The sequence below is a fragment of the Hesperophylax consimilis genome, chromosome 13 (genome assembly GCF_061612785.1).
Source record: "Hesperophylax consimilis isolate HC1 chromosome 13, BYU_Hcon_1.0, whole genome shotgun sequence".
Taxonomy (NCBI): domain Eukaryota; kingdom Metazoa; phylum Arthropoda; class Insecta; order Trichoptera; family Limnephilidae; genus Hesperophylax; species Hesperophylax consimilis.
The window spans coordinates 16,422,993-16,445,262 of NC_142848.1; the positions used below are offsets into that span (position 1 = coordinate 16,422,993).

The 22,270-nt window shown below is 33.7% G+C and overlaps 3 protein-coding genes across 3 annotated transcripts; 2 read left to right on the forward strand and 1 right to left on the reverse strand.

Annotated features, from left to right (window-relative positions):
• The first annotated feature begins 297 nt into the window (after positions 1-297).
• Rpt4 (Regulatory particle triple-A ATPase 4) lies at positions 298-9,064 on the forward strand. The gene is made up of 9 exons (XM_089638827.1): positions 298-493; positions 663-782; positions 1,723-1,958; positions 2,537-2,686; positions 4,658-4,781; positions 6,983-7,056; positions 7,822-7,958; positions 8,407-8,572; positions 8,896-9,064. Exons 1-9 carry the CDS (start codon positions 394-396, stop codon positions 8,971-8,973), a joined length of 1,185 nt encoding a protein of 394 aa, XP_089494953.1. The 5' UTR covers positions 298-393; the 3' UTR covers positions 8,974-9,064.
• Positions 9,065-9,198: 134 nt separating this feature from the next.
• On the reverse strand, positions 9,199-14,579 carry LOC149418519 (TGF-beta-activated kinase 1 and MAP3K7-binding protein 1-like). The gene is made up of 7 exons (XM_089638826.1): positions 14,319-14,579; positions 14,110-14,244; positions 13,736-13,844; positions 13,538-13,658; positions 12,558-12,701; positions 10,915-11,071; positions 9,199-10,566 (listed from the first exon to the last, which is right to left on the reverse strand). The coding sequence occupies exons 1-7, from the start codon at positions 14,465-14,467 to the stop codon at positions 9,684-9,686; spliced, it is 1,698 nt and encodes a 565-aa protein (XP_089494952.1). The 5' UTR covers positions 14,468-14,579; the 3' UTR covers positions 9,199-9,683.
• Positions 14,580-15,135: 556 nt separating this feature from the next.
• LOC149418520 (leptin receptor gene-related protein) lies at positions 15,136-20,819 on the forward strand. Its single transcript, XM_089638545.1, has 4 exons — positions 15,136-15,304; positions 15,597-15,671; positions 16,176-16,371; positions 18,557-20,819. The coding sequence occupies exons 2-4, from the start codon at positions 15,631-15,633 to the stop codon at positions 18,668-18,670; spliced, it is 351 nt and encodes a 116-aa protein (XP_089494671.1). The 5' UTR covers positions 15,136-15,304; positions 15,597-15,630; the 3' UTR covers positions 18,671-20,819.
• The last annotated feature ends 1,451 nt before the right edge of the window (positions 20,820-22,270 follow it).

Genomic DNA, 22,270 nt, shown 5'->3' on the forward strand with positions numbered 1-22,270 from the left:
GAATTTTGAGAAATGACGTGACTGCTTCGATAACGATTAACTATGACTTGACTGCTCGGAAATCTATGAATTCTGACAGAATCGATTGATTGTTCGATGACGTTTTACCATTGTCTCGGGTTTGGTTTCGAATGGTTTTTGACAGAGTCTCGAACTGTGATTTCGAATGATTTTTAACTGAATCGATTTGTCCATGACAATGAATCGAAATATATCGATGGTCGAAAAAATCGAGTAAATCATCCATTGTGCTCATCGCTATATTATCTATATCTATGGCTGGATCGGCTGCTGAATCTATTGCAATCTATTGTCTGTGGTTTTGCTTTAAGTTACGGATGTCATTCTGCATCAAACTTTCTGTAATAAACTGGTAATAAATTAATATTGGAGATGGCGACCGCGGCTGTAGACTCCGCAAGGGAAAAATCCTTCCAAGATTACAGAAAAAAATTAATGGAACACAAAGAAGTCGAATCGAGGCTAAAAGACAGTAAGAAAATCTTTTAGTAAATAATGCCATATCATCCGAACACAACCTAACATTATCGGTGTATGTCAAAAATGTTAGTTCATTTTGCGAAAATAACTGCACAAATACAGATTATCTTAAATTTTGTATAGTTTGGATCTTTAGATACATAAATATCTTTATTTTTTAGTGAGAGAACAGCTCAAAGATCTAACAAAGCAGTATGACAAGAGTGAAAATGATCTAAAAGCTCTTCAGAGTGTTGGACAAATTGTGGGAGAGGTCCTAAAGCAGCTAACTGAAGAGAAATGTAAGACTTCATATTTTTATTTATTTAGTTTTCAATATCTTTAGTTGGTACTACTATACATGACATCTTCATAATGCATATTAATAGTACCATACTTTATTGTTAGTGATTAGAAGTAAGTTGCAATCATCACAAAACAATTGCTCAAATTGAGCACCAACGGTAATAAAAGATTTTGGTAAACTTGTTGAATTCTACTGCATGCAAAGGCTTTTTAAAAAAACAACACTTGATTTTAACTTAAATATCTAATGGAGACAACTATTTAAGTCAGGGGTTTAAGTAAATATGCCCAAAATAGGTTATTAGGGTTTAGTTGGGGTTATTTTAATCATCGTATTGCCTAACCTTCAAACTTAACTTTGAATGAGAAAAATGGAACTTTAATGCATCTTTTACCATCTCCCACCACATAAATAGTCATTTCTTGTAGTAATTAAGTTGAAATCAAGTGCTATTTATATATTTTTTGCATATTAAGCGTGCAGCGGAATCGGACAAGTTTATCAAGATTTTTGGTAATTTTTTAACCATTATTTTTTTGAAATAACACTTCATAACTTCATTTAACTTAACACTGTAAAAGCCGACTATTTACATCCCGGGAATGGAAAATACTGAGCACTAAAGTTACATTTTTATCAATAAAAGATTTAAAATTTCATGCGATTTGACGTTTTGGCCATGTTTTTTTTCTTGTTTGACATATTTGTATTGAGCGTGGTCAGCGATTCTAAAAGTTTAATGTCCACGATCGGAGATGGTGGCAGCGAACCGGTTAAGCTTGATATGTGAAAAAAAGATAACTTAATAAAAAGTAATTATCAGTTTCATTTGTCATGCAATATTGTAATTGCTGTATTGTACTGACAAATTAAAAATCTAGATAAAGTTATGTATTTGAAATACAACTCATGAAGTCCATTATTTTGTTTTCCAGTTATTGTGAAGGCTACGAATGGGCCCCGTTACGTTGTGGGCTGCCGTCGTCAGCTGGACAAGTCCAAGCTGCGCGGGGGCACTCGTGTGGCACTGGACATGACCACTCTGACTGTGATGAGACACCTCCCGCGCGAGGTGGACCCTCTGGTGTACAACATGAGTCACGAAGACCCTGGAGATGTCACCTACGCTGCCATCGGGGGTCTCCAGGAACAGATCAGGGAGCTAAGAGAGGTAACATTTTCATTTTATATTCATTCCACTGGGTCTTTTTGAGGAAAGGATGGAGTGAAGTCTTGGTCAAGGTTTTGAAGAGTCCTATTTATTTATTTATTTATTATTCTTTAACGCCCTATCGGGTTTTTACAGAGTAAATTGTAAATTTTTTTTTTTCATAGTTAACGTTTCATTTTTATAAATCAATTGACAATTTTGTTTTAATTCTGCACAAGCGAAACGATAGGAAAAGCTTCAAATTATCCAAAGCATATTTTTTGGCATTCATAATGTACACCAATTTGTAGTAAAGATTAATCGAAAACAGTGATTTCAAATTAAGCTTCGCCTTAAATGGAAGTATGGTGGGCAAGTAACTCAACTAAATGATAACTATTGAAATATATTAGAACTCAAACATCAGCGGATTGTTTTCTTGGATTAAGAAGAGAAACGAGACTGCAAATTAGTGAACTGCCGGCTTTGGATAGGAGAGGGCCACCGATAAGTGGCAACATTGAATTCAAAGTGGAAGAAGATTTATGCCTTTGAATATGATGAACTTAATTAATTTGATTCCATTCTTTCCTGTTCAGGTGATTGAGCTCCCCCTGATGAATCCCGAGCTGTTCATCCGCGTGGGCATCACCCCACCCAAGGGCTGCCTGCTGTACGGGCCCCCGGGCACGGGTAAGACCCTCCTCGCCAGGGCTGTGGCCAGCCAGCTCGATGCCAACTTCCTCAAGGTTTGTAATTTCAGGACATTAATTAATACCTTTGTCCTGACTCCGAGAGGATGAGCTAGACAAGTGCAAAAGAATATTGAGTAATAGTTGAACATTAATGCCTGAATATAAATATTATTAGTCACCAATAATTTCATACGGTACTTTATTTGTTGGGTATGGCTCACGTGCGATGTATGGAGTATCTGGACGAAGCTGTTGAACTCGCTCTAGGCTAACCTAATCTATTGAAAGTTCAATTGTGGACTTTGCATAACTAAAGGTAAAAATAACTTTTCACCCGAAGTGGGTTCACTTAGGTCCTCCTTGTATCGTGGAGCGATCGTGCCTTTTAATATGCTTTTGCCCTTTCTAGTATTAGTTACTCTTTATTAATATTAGTTACTCTTTTTATACCTACCATTTTAACCAGACATCACTCGTCTTCGCCCAACATTTGGCAAAATAAATTATAATCACGAGATACACGGACACGGGACGACAAATGCAAAACATATTAGATTGCTCACAAGGAAGAAATAAAGCACCCAGAAATCTGGCAAATCAGGCCGTCCGTCTTTACAACAAAATCCCGAATTGAATTATTGAGATTGATAAAATAAAATTTTATTTCTTCATATGAAGCGGTTACTTTGTGATGTGACGTTATAATTTAAAATTAAACAATCTCCCACCTATCCCTACCTCTTCCACTGTAGCTCAGACCGTCTACTTACCGTGATATCAACACATGTTAATTTATATTTTAGATGTTTAAGTTTAGTATTATACTGTTCTGATGAAGCTACGGTTGTAGCGAAACCCGGTCGACATTAAGTATTTACCTATAAGTGATGTTTACAAAGTTATTGTTTAATTTTAAATTAAAATTTTATTAATAAAATTCGAATACTGCTCTCTGTCAAGAGACACTTTAAAAATATTCTGAAAAAAAAAAACTACTGTCACTTAATTAATCTCACAAATATCCTTTGTTTTCCATAACTTCCTTTCTTTTTTAAAATTTATTATATTAATATATTATCCTTCACTACTATCAAAAAAAATACTACAGTAAACATACATTTATGTACAATGAATTATTTAAGTACTAACTAACAACAACATTTATGTACACTCCCCTTCCATACACAAGCAAATGCTTTCAATGGAAGAGTAGTAAAAAGACCTAAGATGTAAAATGAATTATGTACCATGTAAACATATTATTAAAAATAAAAAAAATAATTACAAAAAAAAAAATAATATGATTAATTTTAAAAAGGAATTAAGAAAGTATGTCGACCTCTAATATTTATGATTTGTTTGTGGTTTAATATGTTTACATTTAAAATATTTAAAGATATATTATATGATATTTATATAAATATATCTTTCTAAAATTATTAGCACACACGACGATGTGAGCTAACTTAATATCAATAAATAAATAAACTATCCATTGTTAAGAACGGGTTTTACACAGAAATTCAAATCTAACATTCTCATCAAATGGCCAATCAGCGCCATTTTGTTTTTTTTTTTTTTTACTCTTGAGAGGTTCTCGTTAATTGCTTAAGTGATGCAAAACGGTAAAAAGAGATAATACAGAATCAAGCGAAACTCAAATGAAGCCATTTCCAGTAAAATGCACTTTTTACATCCTCACTCGCGGCTTGTTTGCGGCAAGGATTTTATTGGAAGTAACGGGGATCTGGGGGGAGAGAGATTACGTCGGAATTGGGTAGACATTATTTAATATCTTAAAAAATAGCGATGATATATAGCTCCAGCCCACTTACAATGGTGGGATAACAACTTATGAGACTTTGAGACTTAATCGACTGGGAACCCGAACGAACCCGCAATCTCCTAAATCAAAATCCTTAGATCACAGTATCACAGATAATGTAGCTCGCGCAAGATGTAGGTGGGTGAAGTCTATTTTCTGGTTATTGTTATAGGGAAGAATCATTATCATATTGTTTTTAGGTTGTCTCCAGTGCAATCGTAGACAAATACATTGGCGAGAGTGCCCGTCTCATCAGGGAGATGTTCAACTATGCCCGAGATCACCAACCCTGCATCATCTTCATGGATGAAATTGATGCTATTGGTATGTAATCTTTATATCTCACATTATATCTGACTTTCCTATTACATAATGATATAGCACAATAGAGTGAGAATCCAAAACACTTGTAAATCATTTCTCCGAATATAACTAGCTATTCTGGGGAAATTATTACATACTATTTATATAAATATATTAACACATTATCTAGTAAGACGGTACAATTTACAAAAATATTATTTTGCAAAAAAACAAGTTATTAAGAAAATAGTATCAGCTAGCTAGCGCAAGGCGAAAATTTAGCACCCGCAATCAAGAAGTTAAAGCAAATTTTCCCATAAGAATTAATGAAAACTAGGAGGATTCATTCCAAAAGAATTTGTACAAAATATATCATCTACTTTTTAATATTTTATATTGTCTAAATTCAATGTAAAAGGCGTACATGTAGTCGATTTTATTTCTTATTCACTTGTGGGACCACTTTTGCCTTCTTCATTTTGAGGAAATGTGACATTACATCGTCGTTGGTGGTGCTTTTCTACTGTTTCCCACATTTTACAGATAAATTGCTCTGATTGCACTAAACTGCCCTTTTAACCACTCAGGCCTCTGGCATATTGACAGTTAAATTTCTTAAAGACGCTATCAGAAGGTCAGCGAATTTTTGTATATTTCCGCTTTGCAATAAAATCAAAATAAATTGAATATTTCTGTATGTTTCCGAAAAATAAAAAAACCTATGTTTGAGAGTGATGAAATACATTTTCAAATTTTATTATTAGAAATAAACATTTAATTTTTGAAATATTAAAATTTTGAAGGCAAACATAAAAAAGTTTTAAGAATGGCTTGCCTTACGTTTTTCGTCTAAACACTGAACTAAAACTATTTATAATGAAAAAAAAAAAACACATTTTATTAGATAAATGTATTATAATCAACACATTTTTTTGACGTTTCATTCAAAGTAATTAATAAAGAGTTCACAAAGTTTCATAATTTCTTCTCAAATTGCGGTCGGAATCTTTGGTTTCTTAGAGGTGTACATTTTAATTCTTATTTGGTTAACTCCTACATTTGAAAACAAAGCGTAGTTTTTTCTCTTTCTAACACCGTGTAGAATGTTTAGATCATATTTCTCACCATATTAGCAAAGGAGACACAATGATTTTTATGAAACCATATGAACTGTTTCCAAAAGCGAGCAAATTGATCCTACGCGTAATAGCTGTTTGTTCGCAAAACTGAACCAATAAGCCTGAGGGGTTAATAAGTTAAAATTAATTTTAACCCTTTGTACTCCAAATTATTTTAATATTTTTATTTAGTATATACCAGCTACTCCATAGAGTGTAATGTAAAAATATGAGGAAAAATCACAATATTTTTAGAAAATTAGAAAACAATATTTTTTGGTAAGGCAGTAAATAAAATATTTTAATGTTAAAAAATATATATAATTATTATCATTATCAAGATTGTCAATAAAAGAAAAATTGGTATTTTGGAAAGCAGTTGCCCAAATGCATATGTGGCTTGTTAGGACAGTTGTCGCAGTACTCACTCTGGTTTCCCGTCTGCCACCTTTTACTGTCCTTTTCGAGCAGACCACACAGTCCCGATTGGGACTTTTTTCTTATGGATTTTGTCTCTGATGGAGTGAGAATATTTATTGACCAGTAAAAAATATTAAAATAAAATTTATTTATTTATTTATTTCTATACATACATTACAGTGTCTACCAAATATTTACATTTGTATATAATACATAAATTTAGAACTGTTGTTAATATGGTGTTTTTATTTTATTTTTTATTCCGAGTGTGAGGTAGGTTTGAGTAGGTGACACTGTGAATGAATGCATAGTTATTGTAATGTATGAAAAACAGAGCAAAAAGCACAACCAATCGTAAATGGGTACTGTATACAACTGAATAGAATCATGTGGACCCTTTTATTTTTTAAACAATAAAATGTATACCCAATGTTTATGTCGCCGCTGCCGCGCTAGAATGTTTTTTATGTCGCCGTGGCAGCGACAACGGAGTATAAAGATTAAAATTTTTTACTGTTTGCTAAACACTCCCATACCAATTTACTTGCAATTCTATGTTTCATAATATAAGCCAATTTATTACAGAAATTTATTTTGTCAATAATCAAATATTAATACTTAAATATTTATAGATAGTTAAATCAGTCGATATCAAGGCTCTAATTTTCCATTCTTTATTTACAGGAGGGAGAAGATTCTCCGAAGGAACATCAGCTGATCGTGAAATCCAACGTACCCTTATGGAACTCCTTAATCAGGTGGGTTGTGGAATACATGCTGTAGTAGTCCCAGAGAGATTTGACGTCATCGTTCTAATATCTTGTCATTTTCATACAAAAAGTGTGAGAATGAAGATTTTTCATTGATGACGTACATACTCTCTCTCTCTCTGGGACTACTATACTATTATTATAATTGAATAACAATATAGTTTTTGTAAGCACATACAGTAGAACCCTGTTAATTCGAAAAAATGCGTAATTCGAATTTTTCGTCAAAATAACATCCACAGAAATTTTTTTTCATACAAAATGGTTTTTTAATTAGAAATTCGTAATTCATTTTTTCCGCAAACGAAAATTTGTTTGTGTAATTCGATTTTTGTAGTAAATTTACATGCGAAATCTCGATTTACGCAGAAATATATAGTATTTTTACGAATATTTTAATTTAAAGGGTAGGCCGCGACCAAAATCGGCTGTGAAATCTCCATTTATGTGTAAATATATCGCATTTTTACGAATTTATTTCAAATATCTGAATTTAAACAGCTGGCCGCCACGGTAATCGGCCGCGAAAATAATGGAAAAATTTCTATTAATACAAATTTACTTCTAAAAAACTACCCAAATTTGAAGGGGCGACTGAGAAACTCAATTTTCGGCGTCTTTTTTCATTTTTTTATTCCTAAAATATCAAATTACGTGGCTATTCGTTAATTCGAATTAACGAGGTTCTACTGTACATATAGAGTGGTTGGAAATTCTTCTTAATTGACACATTACGATTGTTATTGTTCTCAGATGGATGGCTTCGACTCCTTGGGTCAAGTGAAGATCATTATGGCTACCAATCGTCCCGACACCCTGGATCCCGCCCTGCTTAGGCCCGGCCGTCTCGACAGGAAGATTGAAATTCCTCTGCCCAATGAACAAGCCAGGTAAACAAACAATCCTTTCTACAGAGATCCATGTTAATAAGCCAAGATACTATGACATGGTGTAACTAACTACCTTTAGCATTATTTGTTGAAATACTCCATTCACAACGATACCAAGGTTGGGGTGTGTCACAGGAATTCAAATTGTAATTATTTCGTCATCAAATGGCCAATCAGTGCCGTTTTGTTTTTGACACTTGAAAAGCCTCCATTCCTGCTAGTCTCCTGTCCTTATACCTATAGACATGCAGTGTAATATATTCAGATATTTCTATTCATATTCAAATACATATAGCTTGTATGTTCCTGCTCGCACTTGTTCAGCGCATGGGTTGCACGCCTCTCGGAGTCTGGGCTAAGCTATGGAGGTAGTTTTTGTACAGCCAGTACAAATTTAACAACATTTTGTAATCAGTTTAGAAATTAATATTGTATCTTTATTTTGCAGACTGGAAATTTTGAAAATCCACGCTGGCCCCATTGCCAAGCACGGAGAGATTGACTACGAAGCTGTTGTGAAGCTATCCGATGCTTTCAACGGAGCTGACTTAAGAAACGTTTGCACTGAGGCCGGACTCTTTGCCATTCGAGCAGAGAGGGAATACATCATTCAGGTAACACATACAAACTTGAATAGATATTCAATAACCTAAATAATATGTGTCAATGGCACCGTTGATGAATCGGTTTTGTTGGATCCTGGCTACCAGTGACTAGTATCAATCCTAGTTTCTTATATATTATCTCAATTACCCTTTGAAGCTCATCGCTCATTACTGCTTCCCCCAGTTGGCCTTTGCTACGGACATTTATATTGTCTTCCAGTTGCCTCTTGTGGTCCCTGGATTTGGATTATCTGGCTAATTTGAGTGTATTAAATTTTTTCAGTGTCCTTATTTTTTATACTAAGGCAATGTTTTTTTTGATAATTTTACAGGAGGATTTGATGAAGGCAGTGCGTAAAGTGGCGGACAACAAGAAATTAGAAAGCAAACTGGATTATAAGCCCGTGTAACCTCTTATGATCTTATTATTTTTGTATTTGAAATATGAAACCACATTTTTACTAATCTTAATATCCGAATAAACAAAAAAGCTATGCAAAATGTTATTTACTAATGATTTCTTGTTTGTTTGTGATTTCCCATGTAACATACTTCCATATTTAAATTTTGAGAAGTTTATAAAAGTAAGTATGGTACTTAATGTTTTTTAGTACTTATCGATTCATGTGATCGTAATCTTAAGAGTAGGCAGAGAGAATAAAGTGACATTAAATTCAAATAGGTTTATATTATGTACAATAAACTTGTTATATACAAAAAATATATTAGTTGAACAAATAAAAGTGAGTTTTTTAAAAACAGAATTAAACATTACATAGTCAGTCTACTCTTATTTAGTTTGTTATGTTTGGTGGCTTTTGTTAAAGTTCTGAAAATAAATATAAATTAGTGTTAACACCAATCTTAACCTTTTCACCGCATTCCCGATGTACATATATAGGATAATAGAGATTGCGATACTTTTTATAGCGTTTATGCATTTTCTATGAAAGTGAAAACAAAAATGCGTGTATGTTTTTAGCGCCTCTTCATTCGCACAGCGGCATAAAGGTTAATAGAAGAGTTACTTAGATGTAAAAAAATAAATACACAATTATTTACACAAACACAGCAAAACAATCACAAATATACAAACAAGATTATTTTAGGAAACACATTTTCACAAGTCTGTTAAACTTGTGTGTAATGTCCCGTTTTGTCTCGCCTTTTCTATATTCTCATAATATTGGGTGAAGTCAACGTAGGCCTCTATCTTTCTGTTTTTGTCATACAGCAGCCTATTGTTATTAGGATACAAATCTGAACTGGAGTCCGTGTTTGAAGAACTGTCAGGAAAGTTAGATTCCTGAGTAAACTGCGATGTGATTGTAGAAAGGAAATGCTCCCCACTCTGGTTGGGAGATACTTCTTTGGGTTCTTCGATTGAACTGGGAAATATAGACGCCTGGTCAGAACTTCCATTTGTGAATGTTTCAAATTCAGATCCATCATTTATGGAACTGTGAGAGAGACTTTGAATGATAGGGTTAAACCTAACTGTTGCATTGTTCTGAGATCTCATTGAACCTTCTGGTGAGTGACTGTTTTCTTTAACTTGAGATCTGTCATTTGGTACACAAAGCAATTGATTCTCCGCTTGTGCAGCTGGTAACAGAGTTTCGGTTGGTACGGTTAAAGAAGAATTTTGGTTTCTATCGTTCGCTGGAGATTTTGGTTTGTTTGGTGCAGTGTTAGTTTTTACGGCAAAGTTCTGGCGCGAGAGTAAAGGAGATCTGTGAGTTGGTCCATTAGGGAGTTGGAAATTGAAATTCCTTATTAAGAGAGTATTGCGGTTGTTTCTTCTTGGGCTGATGGAGGACTGGGAGCAGTACTCTTGGTAGATGCTCATGGTCTGGTCCACCACGGCTTGACAGACAGCCTTCAATGAGGCCTGGGTGCGGAACTGCTCCACAATCATCTGAGCAAATCTCTTGTTCACTTGCTCCGTCTCGGTAGACTCCTGCAGGCTCTTGTACAATCCATCGCTCACTAATACCAGAAACCTGGAAAAAACAATATTTATCCATATTTAAAAAAAAAATACTGCTAGCAGAAGCTAATAAAAAAAAGAAAGGAGAGGAAGGAAGAAACACAAAAGTTGGTAAATCATTCCACAAACGACCAAATAGTTTTTTGAGTCGTAAAAACAACCGATTCCCAAGGTAAATTCAACGGCGTAGATATACATATTATGTGTAACAGTACTTCTGAAGTTGTAAAGATTGCATTCCTCAGTTTCTTAATTAATAATTCGGGATGATTAACCAACAATAGTTATGTTAGGTTTTTCAGCAGCTAACATTATAAAAACAGAATTAAGTTGCCGATGAAAAAGTGGGCATTAATATAACCTGCAAGACTCGTCCAGTAAGATGGGTCCGTGCACTTCGGGTAGGGCGATGACAGGTTCGCTGAGGGCGGTCCTCATATCAGGAAAGGCTCGATAAAGCCCCTTCACCAGGTAGTTACCCAGGCAGCGAGTGCTTGATTGGTTTCCTAGGCACTCCGCTGTAAAAAAACATTGAATTATTGAATTATTAAAAAAACATTGAATTATTATTGTTTCACAGAATTTGAAAAATTCATGAAATTCAAAGTTAAAATTCAAGTTCTGTTATTATTTCAGTATGGGCCAGTTGTTTCACAGTACTTGAATAGTAACAAAACTAGAATAGGACTTTCACAGAACTTAAAACAACCCGTCATTAGTATTGTAACATCTTTGTCTCAAAAATTACGCATTCAACAGTTCAATCTAGTCTTTTAGCCACTCAAGCGATGGGTGTTCAGTTTTGAATTTGGCCATTCGATTTAGTAAATATCACTCCCCAAAATTTTCATATGAACCGCTTACAACGAGATTTCACCATTTATCCCATAATTTTAGGTTCTATAAATTTGGTACATTATGGGATGCGATCACTCAAGATATTTTTGCAAACTTGCCATAGTATGCCAAAAATCGTTCTAGTGGTTATGGAAGGTGCTTCCAGGGAGGGTGACAGAACAGATCCTTGTGGTATGTACACATTCATTAGGTGAAGGAATGTAAAAGAGTCTAAACATTCAATTCTTTAAAAAATCTAAATCCAGTTACACCGATTTGGGTCGATCCCATGCGTTGACAACTTTCAACTTCTTGTCACACTTTTTCAGTTGCAATATTCACGAGGTGCCATGCTAATAAAAATAAGATTCTATAACAAATATCTAATTACATTAAAAGAATTTGGCATTCTCAGACTATAAAAATATTACCATTTGTTATTTCGGCTACTGGCTTTATACCTAGCTCTCTCATTCAAAATTTACGCGTATTAGATCTGGAAAGAATTTATATATAAAAATGCAAAAATCAGTCATTTTAAATACAAGTAGGATTACGAAATATTTTTTTAATATTTATATTGAGGGATCAGTAGGATTTATAGGTCCAATTAGAAGTTCTACCGAGCCGAACCCTCTGATATAAAAATATCTGGAGTCAGTGAATTATTTTCCCATTTGATCTCTTGTGATTTGACGAATTGTTCTTGCATTGTTTTGTATTTATAATGCTTATATAATGCACTTGCATAATGTGGATTGACTAGATGATCATTTGTGGAAAAGTGTGTGGAAGGGTTTAGTTTTTCTTGTGGGGAAGATTTAACCCGGACATAAAGTGGGAAAAAAAAATCTCAAAATATTATAAAACAAAGTCACTATCCGCATCTGTTTATTTGTGCTCTTAGTTCTTCTAAACTATGCAACGGAGTTTGATAAGGTTTTCACTCATTTCAATCATTTAGAGAATTTCTTCCGGTAGGTTTATATATATATATAATACATGGATATTATAATTAGTGAAAGTAGAGAAAAGTCGAGCAATTCCGGGTACACGTAAGCTAGTAATTAATAGATTCATTAGCCATATTAATATGTTTCCGAATGCTGACAACACTCTTGACCCGCCCCGGGGACGGGGACATAAAATAGGTGATGTTTGTCTCACCCTCGCGGAGTTTGTTGATGTCCAGTCCAAGCTGTGTTAGTCTCAGCAGTTCATCTTCATTAGTCAGGCTGTGGTCCACAGACAGCTGCACCACTCGTAGCACATAGTTGTCATCCGTTTTGCACAGCAATGCCCTGCTGTTACCTTAAAAGTAATATAATAATATGATTTATTATTAAACATACATTTATTTACACTTATAATTTACTAGTAGTTACTACCCAGCCGCTTGTTTTCTTGCTGAAAAATATGCTCTTGTTTTGTTTTTTGATAAGTTGAATGGATATTTCAAAGATTTATACTCAGTTCATTATGAAAATGACATTCTGAGCTGAAAACATTTGCGTTGATCTAGAAAAACAAAGAATAATTTGAAAAAAAAAAACAAAACGATAATATTTGTAGAATCTCATACAAGTTAGGACGCTGCTCTGAATGAGTGTCCAGGCCTTGTGATCTAGGAGGTTTTGATTCGGTGGGCGCATTGAAGAATGACGTAGTAATAACTACGAAATGAAAAGCATAAACTCTTATCTCATTGTTTATTATGTTGCCAATCGAATAAGATTTATTTTAGTAAGCCACAAATATTTTTTTAAGAAGCAAAATCTCATGAAAAGAAAGCATGTTTTGAACGATCCTTACAGATACGTCGGCATTCAACGAATATACATTTTTCATAACCATAAGCGAACAAGTGGTTAAACAAGAGAAGAAGCCAGTCAGAGAATTACGTTAAGAATGCATTGTGCTGATAATATTATAAATAATAATTGAAATCTAGCTTTTGTGCCTAACATTAAAATTTCCTGACGGTAAAATTACACAACTGTTTTGAACAGAATTCATGTCTAAGAAATGGATTAAGTCTTAGTAAGGTATATACGCACTGACATTAGCCACGTAGAGTTTCCTAGAGTGGATGAGGGCGACCACAGATGTGGAATAAGTGTTTAAGTGTTAGTGAGGTATATACGCACCGACATTAGCCACGTAGAGTTTCCCAGAGTGTATGAGGGCGACCACGGATGTGGCACCAATTGAGAGTCTTTCATCAATACATTTGAGGCGTTCAAATATATCTCCATAATTTTGCGACAGCTGAAAGAGAAAACAAAAAATAAGAACCAAGTGTTTTACAGTAAAGTTGTAATTGAACATAGGAATTTATGATAAACCTTATCGGTACTAATGCCATCAGGTAATTCAAACTGTAAACTGGTTCTTTCCGCTACTAATCCATCGATTGACTCTATATACGCCTTTTCTACGGAAAGAAAAGCGTTTCTGAAACAAGGAAAATCATTATTTTTTTATATATTCAATAATATTGTCAGTTTGATAATGCCTTAAGAGGGCGAAACAGCTGTCACGCGTAATAATAATAATTACACAGCAGAACTTGTTTAAAAAGAAAACTGTTTTTATAAAAAGGAAAATCATTATCAATACAATACATGAGTCATCAAACAATGTGGGAGTAAGTTTAGTTGGTTAGTAATTTTTGTTTACTAGGAAGAAAATATTGTTTAAGGACCATAGTTGTAGCTACCTCAAAACTTCCTTAATTTCTTCATCTGAAAATTTATCACTGAGCTGCCCCAGAAGTATTTCTGCAGCCATTCGTTGCAGAACAAAGTGAGCAGTCTCATTTCCATTGTGTGCGTCAAATACACCGTATAAACAACTAGAAATAATAAATTATTAATAAGTTTACAATCTCAAAGGGTATTTTAAACTTAAAAGTTACTAAAGGCTTACGTATCATCCTCCAGTTGGCAGTAAAAACATCTAAAATCGTTGGATTCCAAATATTCTTCTGAAAGTTGTAACTCTCTGGTTGGTTGACAGAATGCAACGCCAGTAGACTGACATTTGGGCAAATCGTCCGTCCAAGATCGACTCGGCATCGCGTAGAGTTTATATTATTTTTTAAATGTATACCATTCGTTTTCAAAAATTATATTATTATGCCACAATAGATTTGCACAAGTAGTATAGTTTGACAGATGATCACTAGCTGTAAATACCCATCAGCTGTACTGAGTGTTGCAATCTTCGTACAAATACTCGCCATTTATTTTAACGATGATTTAAGAGTGCATTATTTCTATAAAACATAATTTTAATTACTTTGTAGAAAATGCAAATATTTAAAAAATGGGGAAAAATTGTTTGAAAGAAAAACAACTAGATTATAAACAATTCGACACATTATTAACTTCGTAAAAATTATCGCAAACTTACCATTGTAGATATATAATTATTACTGCAGCAACACCCAACGTTAACCGTTATGAGCCAACTAAAAACATGCATTTGATAATACTCCTTATGTAAAGCAAAATAAATCTTATTTTCATATAAGCTTTGAAGAATTAATAATTTAATTGGTCGGTTTATAGCCACTCCACCTGAGTCATTCCTCTGCATCATCTATGACCAACGAAATTTGACAATGGCCGGAATTAAAGGTGTTGTATTTTATCATTATTTCCATAAAAATCTATTTTGTAATTACCAAATGTCCTTATTTTGATTAAATATTTCATTATTTCTTTGGCACTATCACATTGGAACGAGTAAAATATTTTGAAAACTTTTCTTTTCTGCCAGCTTTGTGTATGTTGATATTGACAACTTGTATTGTATCATTTTAATAATAATTATATCCACAGTTTTTAAAGAATGCTCTATTAACTTTGGTACTTCTTTTTCATGTGGTGTGCTCATCAACTGTAAACAGCGTAAGTCTTTTCCTTTACTATGTTATAAAATCACACGACCTTTAAGAGTTTATCTTGCGCAAATATACCTACATCTTTTAGCCTGATATCACTACTTAAGTAGCGGATATCTCAAACTATTCACTTGTTTCACGCTTCAATAATATAAACATTCAATAAATCTACTTTGTTTTCCTCATTGGTAATATACACAACACTATCAGCTTCACTGTAGATGAATGATAATTTTTTGCCTTAAATAAATTTGATACTTATAGACATTATGATAATATATGTTTTTGAACGATTTCAGTCTGGTATCTTTGGCGTTTGCGGGTTCCATTGGGATGACCCTGGTTATCCTGGCGTGTGCATTACCTCAATATAAGTGAGTAATATTTTTAACCTAACTGACTCACCAACTAACCATCATGTCATTTCACTACAGAAGTAGGCAGAGAGTTGGACCACCACACACAATCATTGCTTCGTAAGCGTGGTGTGCGATGAATGAGGTAGACAACCACGCTTACGAAGCAATGATTGTGTGTGGTGGTCCAACTCTCTGCCTACTTCTGTAGTGAAATGACATGATTTTATACGTTTTTAAGGTAATGGTAAATGTATTTATTATTTTTAAATTTTATGAAGCACTCTTGGGATCCTTTTATATTTACAAAAATGACAAAGAAAGTACAATATTAGCCTTATTAGCAATACAGCGGTCAGCAGACTGCAGCTCTTTGCATAGGTGTTTGCGGTTCTCTAGACATCAACTCCAATATGTTGGATTATACAGCTCTCTAATACATTTGTTATCCTGTTTCCTTGACAGTTTGGGTCTTCTCACTTGAATATCTGGTCTAGTATTATAATTGTGGCCTGTTTCTAGATTATGGTGGCCCTTCTTCGTGGTGTTGTTTTACTTCCTGGCTCCACTGCCCACACTGCTGGCGCGCCGCTACAACGCCGACTCCTCGGGCTCCAGCTCCGCTCTGGAGTTTGCCATCTTCCTCACCATGGGCATCGTCATCAGCTCCTTCGCGCTACCCATAGTGCTGGCCAGGGCTCCCAACGTGGAGCCTGTTGTAAGTCCCTTTTCTCAAAGGTTCTATGACAAAACCCAACTGTGACGGAACAGAATACTTTTGAAAAGTTATTTAAAGTAGACGTGGGCAAAATTGAATGAATGTATGAATTATAGTGATTTCTTCCTTTATTTTCTGTGGTTGAACATCGCTCACTTTTAGTCAGTTTCTATACGGTGCGTAAAATTGTCTTACGAAACCATTATTTGCCACATTGAGGTGTATATAATATTTTTGTATTATTTTTTATCTAGTGGAGTAAGATTGTTATTTTAGTGTTTTTTTTTTAAATATGCTATTTTCAACGCTAGAGTATTTCTCAATGTGAAATTATTTTTTTTGAATTAGCCTTTGACGTATTGACCGTTATATTTCTTAAAGAAGCTGTCGGAAAGTCGGAGAATTTGTGTATATTTCCGCTTCTCAATAAAATCCCAGTAAATGGGATATTTTTGAATGTATCCGAAAACTAAAAAACTGTTTTGAAAGGTGATGAAATACACTTTCAAATTTTGTTATTAGAAATAAACATATAATTTTTAAAGTAAACATAAACATATTGCTTTATGAAAGATTTGCACTCGCCTTATTTTTTCATCTAAACACTGATCTAAAATTACTGATAACAAAAAAAAAACACATATTTGAACAGACAAATATATTCTAAACATATAGCCATGTCACTTTTATGTCATTTCATATAAAAAATAATTAGTAAAAACAATCACAATATTTCATAAATTTTTCTCAAACTGTGGTCGGAACCTTTGGTTTGATAGAGGTGTACATTGTAATTATTTTGTGGTTAACTTCCATATTTGAATATAAAGCTTGGTGTTTTCTCTTTTTAACACCGTTTAGTTCATATTTCTATGACTGTAAGGGAGACAACGATTTCTATGAGACCAGAGTTGTTCAAAAGGGGAACAAATTGACTCTACGGGTACTACATTTTTTCCCAAAACTGAACAAATTAGACTGAGGAGTAAAAGGAATAAATTTATAAGACTAGTGAATCGGACCGTTATAAGTAGGATACGAAAACGCTGTGGCAAAATGAAGAATTCCAGAGCCACTCATTGAAGGCAAAACAATTAAATTATCATTATTTGATGGGTTAAATTAATTTTAATCACTGTGTAGTTCTGCAGCTGCATAATGTAAATCACGAGAGCTACACTACTATTTTTAGCAAAATTAGTTTTCACTACCCAAATAACCCTTTTTGGTCATAAAAATATATCGGCTTTTCAGTCTGGAGGTTATGCGATCAATTGTATTTTTTTATGAAATGAAACATCAAGTATTAAAGAATTGTCCAAAATGAAATAAAAAAATTATTTAAAAAATGTAACAATTTTTCCGCAGTAGTATTATAATGGTCACCACTGTGATACAACTATGACATATCAAGTTGAGTTTTAATGAAAAGGCTAAAATCAATCTTGCTAAAATAATCTCATTTCCTTTTTGCCCTTTCTGTGCCAAAAATACTTCACTCGACTTGTGAGCTGCAGCTCACCAATGAAAATATGAATTTTGATCTGTTTATCATATTATGTAGATATGTATATAAACAATGTTATTTTCGTTCCTTTCTCTCCAATGGAAAATGTATGAAAAAGGAAAGAGACTTGTTATTCAGATGTCTTCTATCAAAACAGTCATTTTCAAACTACAAATGGATGTTGAATGTTTTAGTTTAGTTGAAATACATAATAAGTTTTTTATCATAATATTTGGTGTGTATTTTTAATGAAAATTCTGCTTTTGAGTGAGATATTTGGGTGAAATATTTGACAAATTTCTGCAAATTTCTGTGTTCATTAAGGTATACTCATTGGCTTCCGTGGTCGATGGGTATGGATCTTGAGGAGCAATCCGTCTGTCCCCTGTTCAAATCTCAGCGTGCACAAGTAAATTTTAGTTGATTAATTCATGTTATTTTCACAAATTATTCATTAATAATAATATATTTGTGGCATGTTACAGAGTGGAAGTTACTCTCAGTTTTGTCAGGGGTGGCAACATTATGTAATATCAGTGGCTGAGTTGATAAATGTGTCAGGTTCCCACCAAAACTTCGCATTTTAATTTCCTCTTTTGTCTAAGTCCTCCATCATTGTTAGGTCATTCGTAATTTCAATGTTTGCCTTTCTAACGTATGTTTTGTAATTTAATTTAGATCCAATGGGGCTCCTGCTACCTCACCCTGGCTGGCAATGTGGTGGTTTACCTGACGATGCTCGGTTTCTTCATGACCTTCGACACGGACGACAACGACTACAGCATGTGGTGAGGAAAGCCCTAGCCGTCTCCAAAGGACTTTGTACATAAAATCATATTTGGTATAACTGGAGACTCTCGCGCCAAGCATTTCCAATAATTGCCTTATCACAAGACGGTGCATGTGCGGAGAATTGTTTCGTTTTCATCATGTAGCTGCAAATACCCCTATCGTTTAACCCTTAAGTAGCGTCGCAGGATTCCGGGACCCGCATTAAAATTTCCTCTTTCTCACATTCTATTCACTGCTGGGCCCCATGCGTCTCAGCTCTTCCTACATTCTGACTGAGATTATGCCGGAGAATAGACAGCTCGCTCACATAGGTTTTTTTACAAGTCAATTTTTTTTCATCACGCCACTTTCTCACATCCCCTTTCTTATCCCTTATGCAACACCAAAACTACAAAGAAAACATCTGCGCATCTGCGGGTTGTCTTAAGCGTCAAGCCATTTCAAGCTTTACGCTTTCAACGGTGATGGTTTATTATTAAAATAGTAAATTTTTTCGTCAAAAGGTGAAATGATATTGGGGATTTTAGTTGACTTATGCATCCAAAGGGAGTATTATTTGTTTAATAGGCTAGGAAATAATATAGACGCTAGACTTTTTTTCATTTGGAAAATATCTGCACTGCAGCTTCGATATCACTTTGCGTTTTAAAACAAACCTAAGTTTCATGTCAGCACCAAATTAAAATTATTTCATGAAGAATTAATGCTGTCATTTATTTTCCATAATCACATATATTTTCATAAGTTAACTAGTACAGTGAAACTCGAAAAAAACTGTTTTAGGGGTTCCAAATTAGACAATTTTGTTATTTCAGTTTTCAAGGGACCGTAACACAAAACTTCTTAAGTGTGAAAACATTTTGGATAGTGATGTATGGTGTATCTTACTAATAATTCACCAATGCGGGGAAATGCTGGTAATTAAAATAATACATTTCTTAGACACTTACCTGTGTATTGAGCAGTACCTTAGATTCTTACCCATGTACTGAGCGTTAAGTCATAAAGACATCTTGGATAGTGTTTTTACCGTAAAAACGTGTTTTAATACCCTACAATAATGGTTGTTTGTCAGTTGTGTAAAATTTAAAACACATTTATAAATGTAGAAGGTTTTTCTAATACTTTCTTGAAAACATTCATTCACCAATGCGGGGAAATGCTGGTAATTAAAATAATACACTTCTTAGGTACTTACCTATTTACTGAGCTGTAACTTAGACACTTACCTATGTACTGAGCAGTAGCTTATATTCTTACCTATGTACTGAGCAGTAACTATTCTCAAGGTATCATTGTATCATTACTCAACGTTTGGATTTACAAATCCTTTTTAAGTGAAGATTGCGGAAAACAATACAATAATTTTCCTGTAATTTCAATCAAGGCTGAATTTATTCACATTCATAAATATTATTATTTTTTTGAACCTTACTGTGCTTAAGTGTTTTTTATACAGCTTCGATGAGCATGTTGGTATGTATGTTTGTTAAATTTAATTTCATCATTATTTATTATTAAAATAAAATTCATTCCCCTGATTGGTTGTGCAAACTAACATACACGAATACTTTTGATTTTACAAGAGAGATTTAGTTTACATATTATTTTCATTTTAAGTAAATTATTTGTAAAATGATCACCAAATTAATAATGACTAGAAATCGTGAATGAACGCAAATTTTTGAAGTACATTCATTATGTGTACAGTTCATAGATAATGTTATAATTATTCTTAATATTATCATTTAAAAATCAACAAATTGTTTCATAGATTACAAAAAATCAACTGATTGAATAAAATTTATTTAAATGCTTCTTTGCCATCGTTTACGCTCAATAATAATTTTTATAAATTTCATGTTTCACTTAATTTTGACAAATAATAATGCAAGATTTATACTTTTTTGAAATTGTTTATTTATTTTAGGGGTAAAAATCTCCATTGAATTCAGTTTGCAGCATATTTTCGTAAAATACTGCAAACATTTGTATTCTGATATTTAATTACTTATCTGTGTATTTATTTTCTTTGAGTTTCTTTTTAGAATAAACTTTAGAAATACTCTAATATTATAATGTTTTAGTTATTATTAATTCATTTGATTTGTCTTTCAATTATTGCAATAATTGATCTTTGTAATCACATTGTAAGATTGTAATCATATTTTTTTTATAAGAATGAAAGTGAATAGTGTAAAATAATAAACAATAATAAAAAATATTATGCTAAGAATTGTTTCGTAATTTCATGTCCTTTGTGTTAATTCAAGCTTTGCCGGATGTTATGTAAAGCAATTAACAAATTGCTTTACATGACATCCGCCCAACTTATCCCAACTGTGCATTCCTGAAAATATCAACCCATTACAAATTAGTTCTTAGCCCGACATCCTACAAGTCGGTAAGCAATCAAAATAAACCGAGTGCTGTAAGACTCTGGGCAGAAAATTAAGTTCGCTATAGTAAAGTCTGCAGGTCTTAAAGCATTTGGTTTATGTGCTTACCGACCCGTGGAACGATGGGCTTAGATTAGTAAAACTCTCAACTATCAGAACGTTGAAAGGCCAGTCCAAAGTCCTATTGGCTTGAAATAACTACATGAATTTCCCTACATGATTACACAATAACACGAATAAACACATGAACTACTCCACATGATTACATAAAACAAATAACCACATGAACTACCCTTCACCATTAGATAAAACACAAATAACTACAGTTGAACTACCCTATACAACAACTAGATGACAACCCCAGGGCCGGCCCTGAGCCGAATGGCGCCCCTTGTCAAAGCCTGTAGGCGCCCAGGCACTAGGCCCTAGGCCCTAGATAGGAAATCACTGATCAATATTTGGATTATTTGGGTTTTCGTGGGTTGATGATTTGAGGTATTATCAGCGCATTGGCGCCTTGGCAGTTCGGCATCTGGAGAGGACTGCTTCAATAGCGCTTGCGTGGGGCCGGCCTTGCATAACCGCATTAACTAAGACTGATAAAAGAACAGAATTCATGGCCACAATCAAGAACCATTTCTTCAGAAAGTGATATCTGTAAATTAATAATAGAGTTGAGAAATTTAGGCTGGGAATATATGAACTGTTACAAGCTGTCAATATTTGAAATGCATGAACTGCTGTTTTTTTTAATAAGAACTATGCAGTTGATATGAACTGCTTGTAGCAGTCCTTGTACTCCTTGCCTCATTTCAAAGCAAGCTAGTAATATCTAAATAATTCTAAAATCTAGAGAAATGTTGGTGTTAAATTTAGGGAAATAATAATTTTGGGCATATCATAATTGATGGGTAGACAGACACTGAATGATGCCCACATTATCAAATAATGTTTAAAATAGGTATGTAAAGTTATTGCATCAAATGAAACAAAAAATGTATGGGTGTAGAACTTGAACAGTTGAACAGAACAAAGTTAATATTCAAATTCTGTGAAAGCTCTATTCAAGTTCTGTTATTATTCCATTATGGGCCAGTTGTTCAACAGTATTTGAATAGAACTTTCACAGAATTATTCAAATTCTTTGAATTAACTTTGAAATTCGGTGAATCGTTCAAGTCGTATGAAGCTGCTAGCCCTC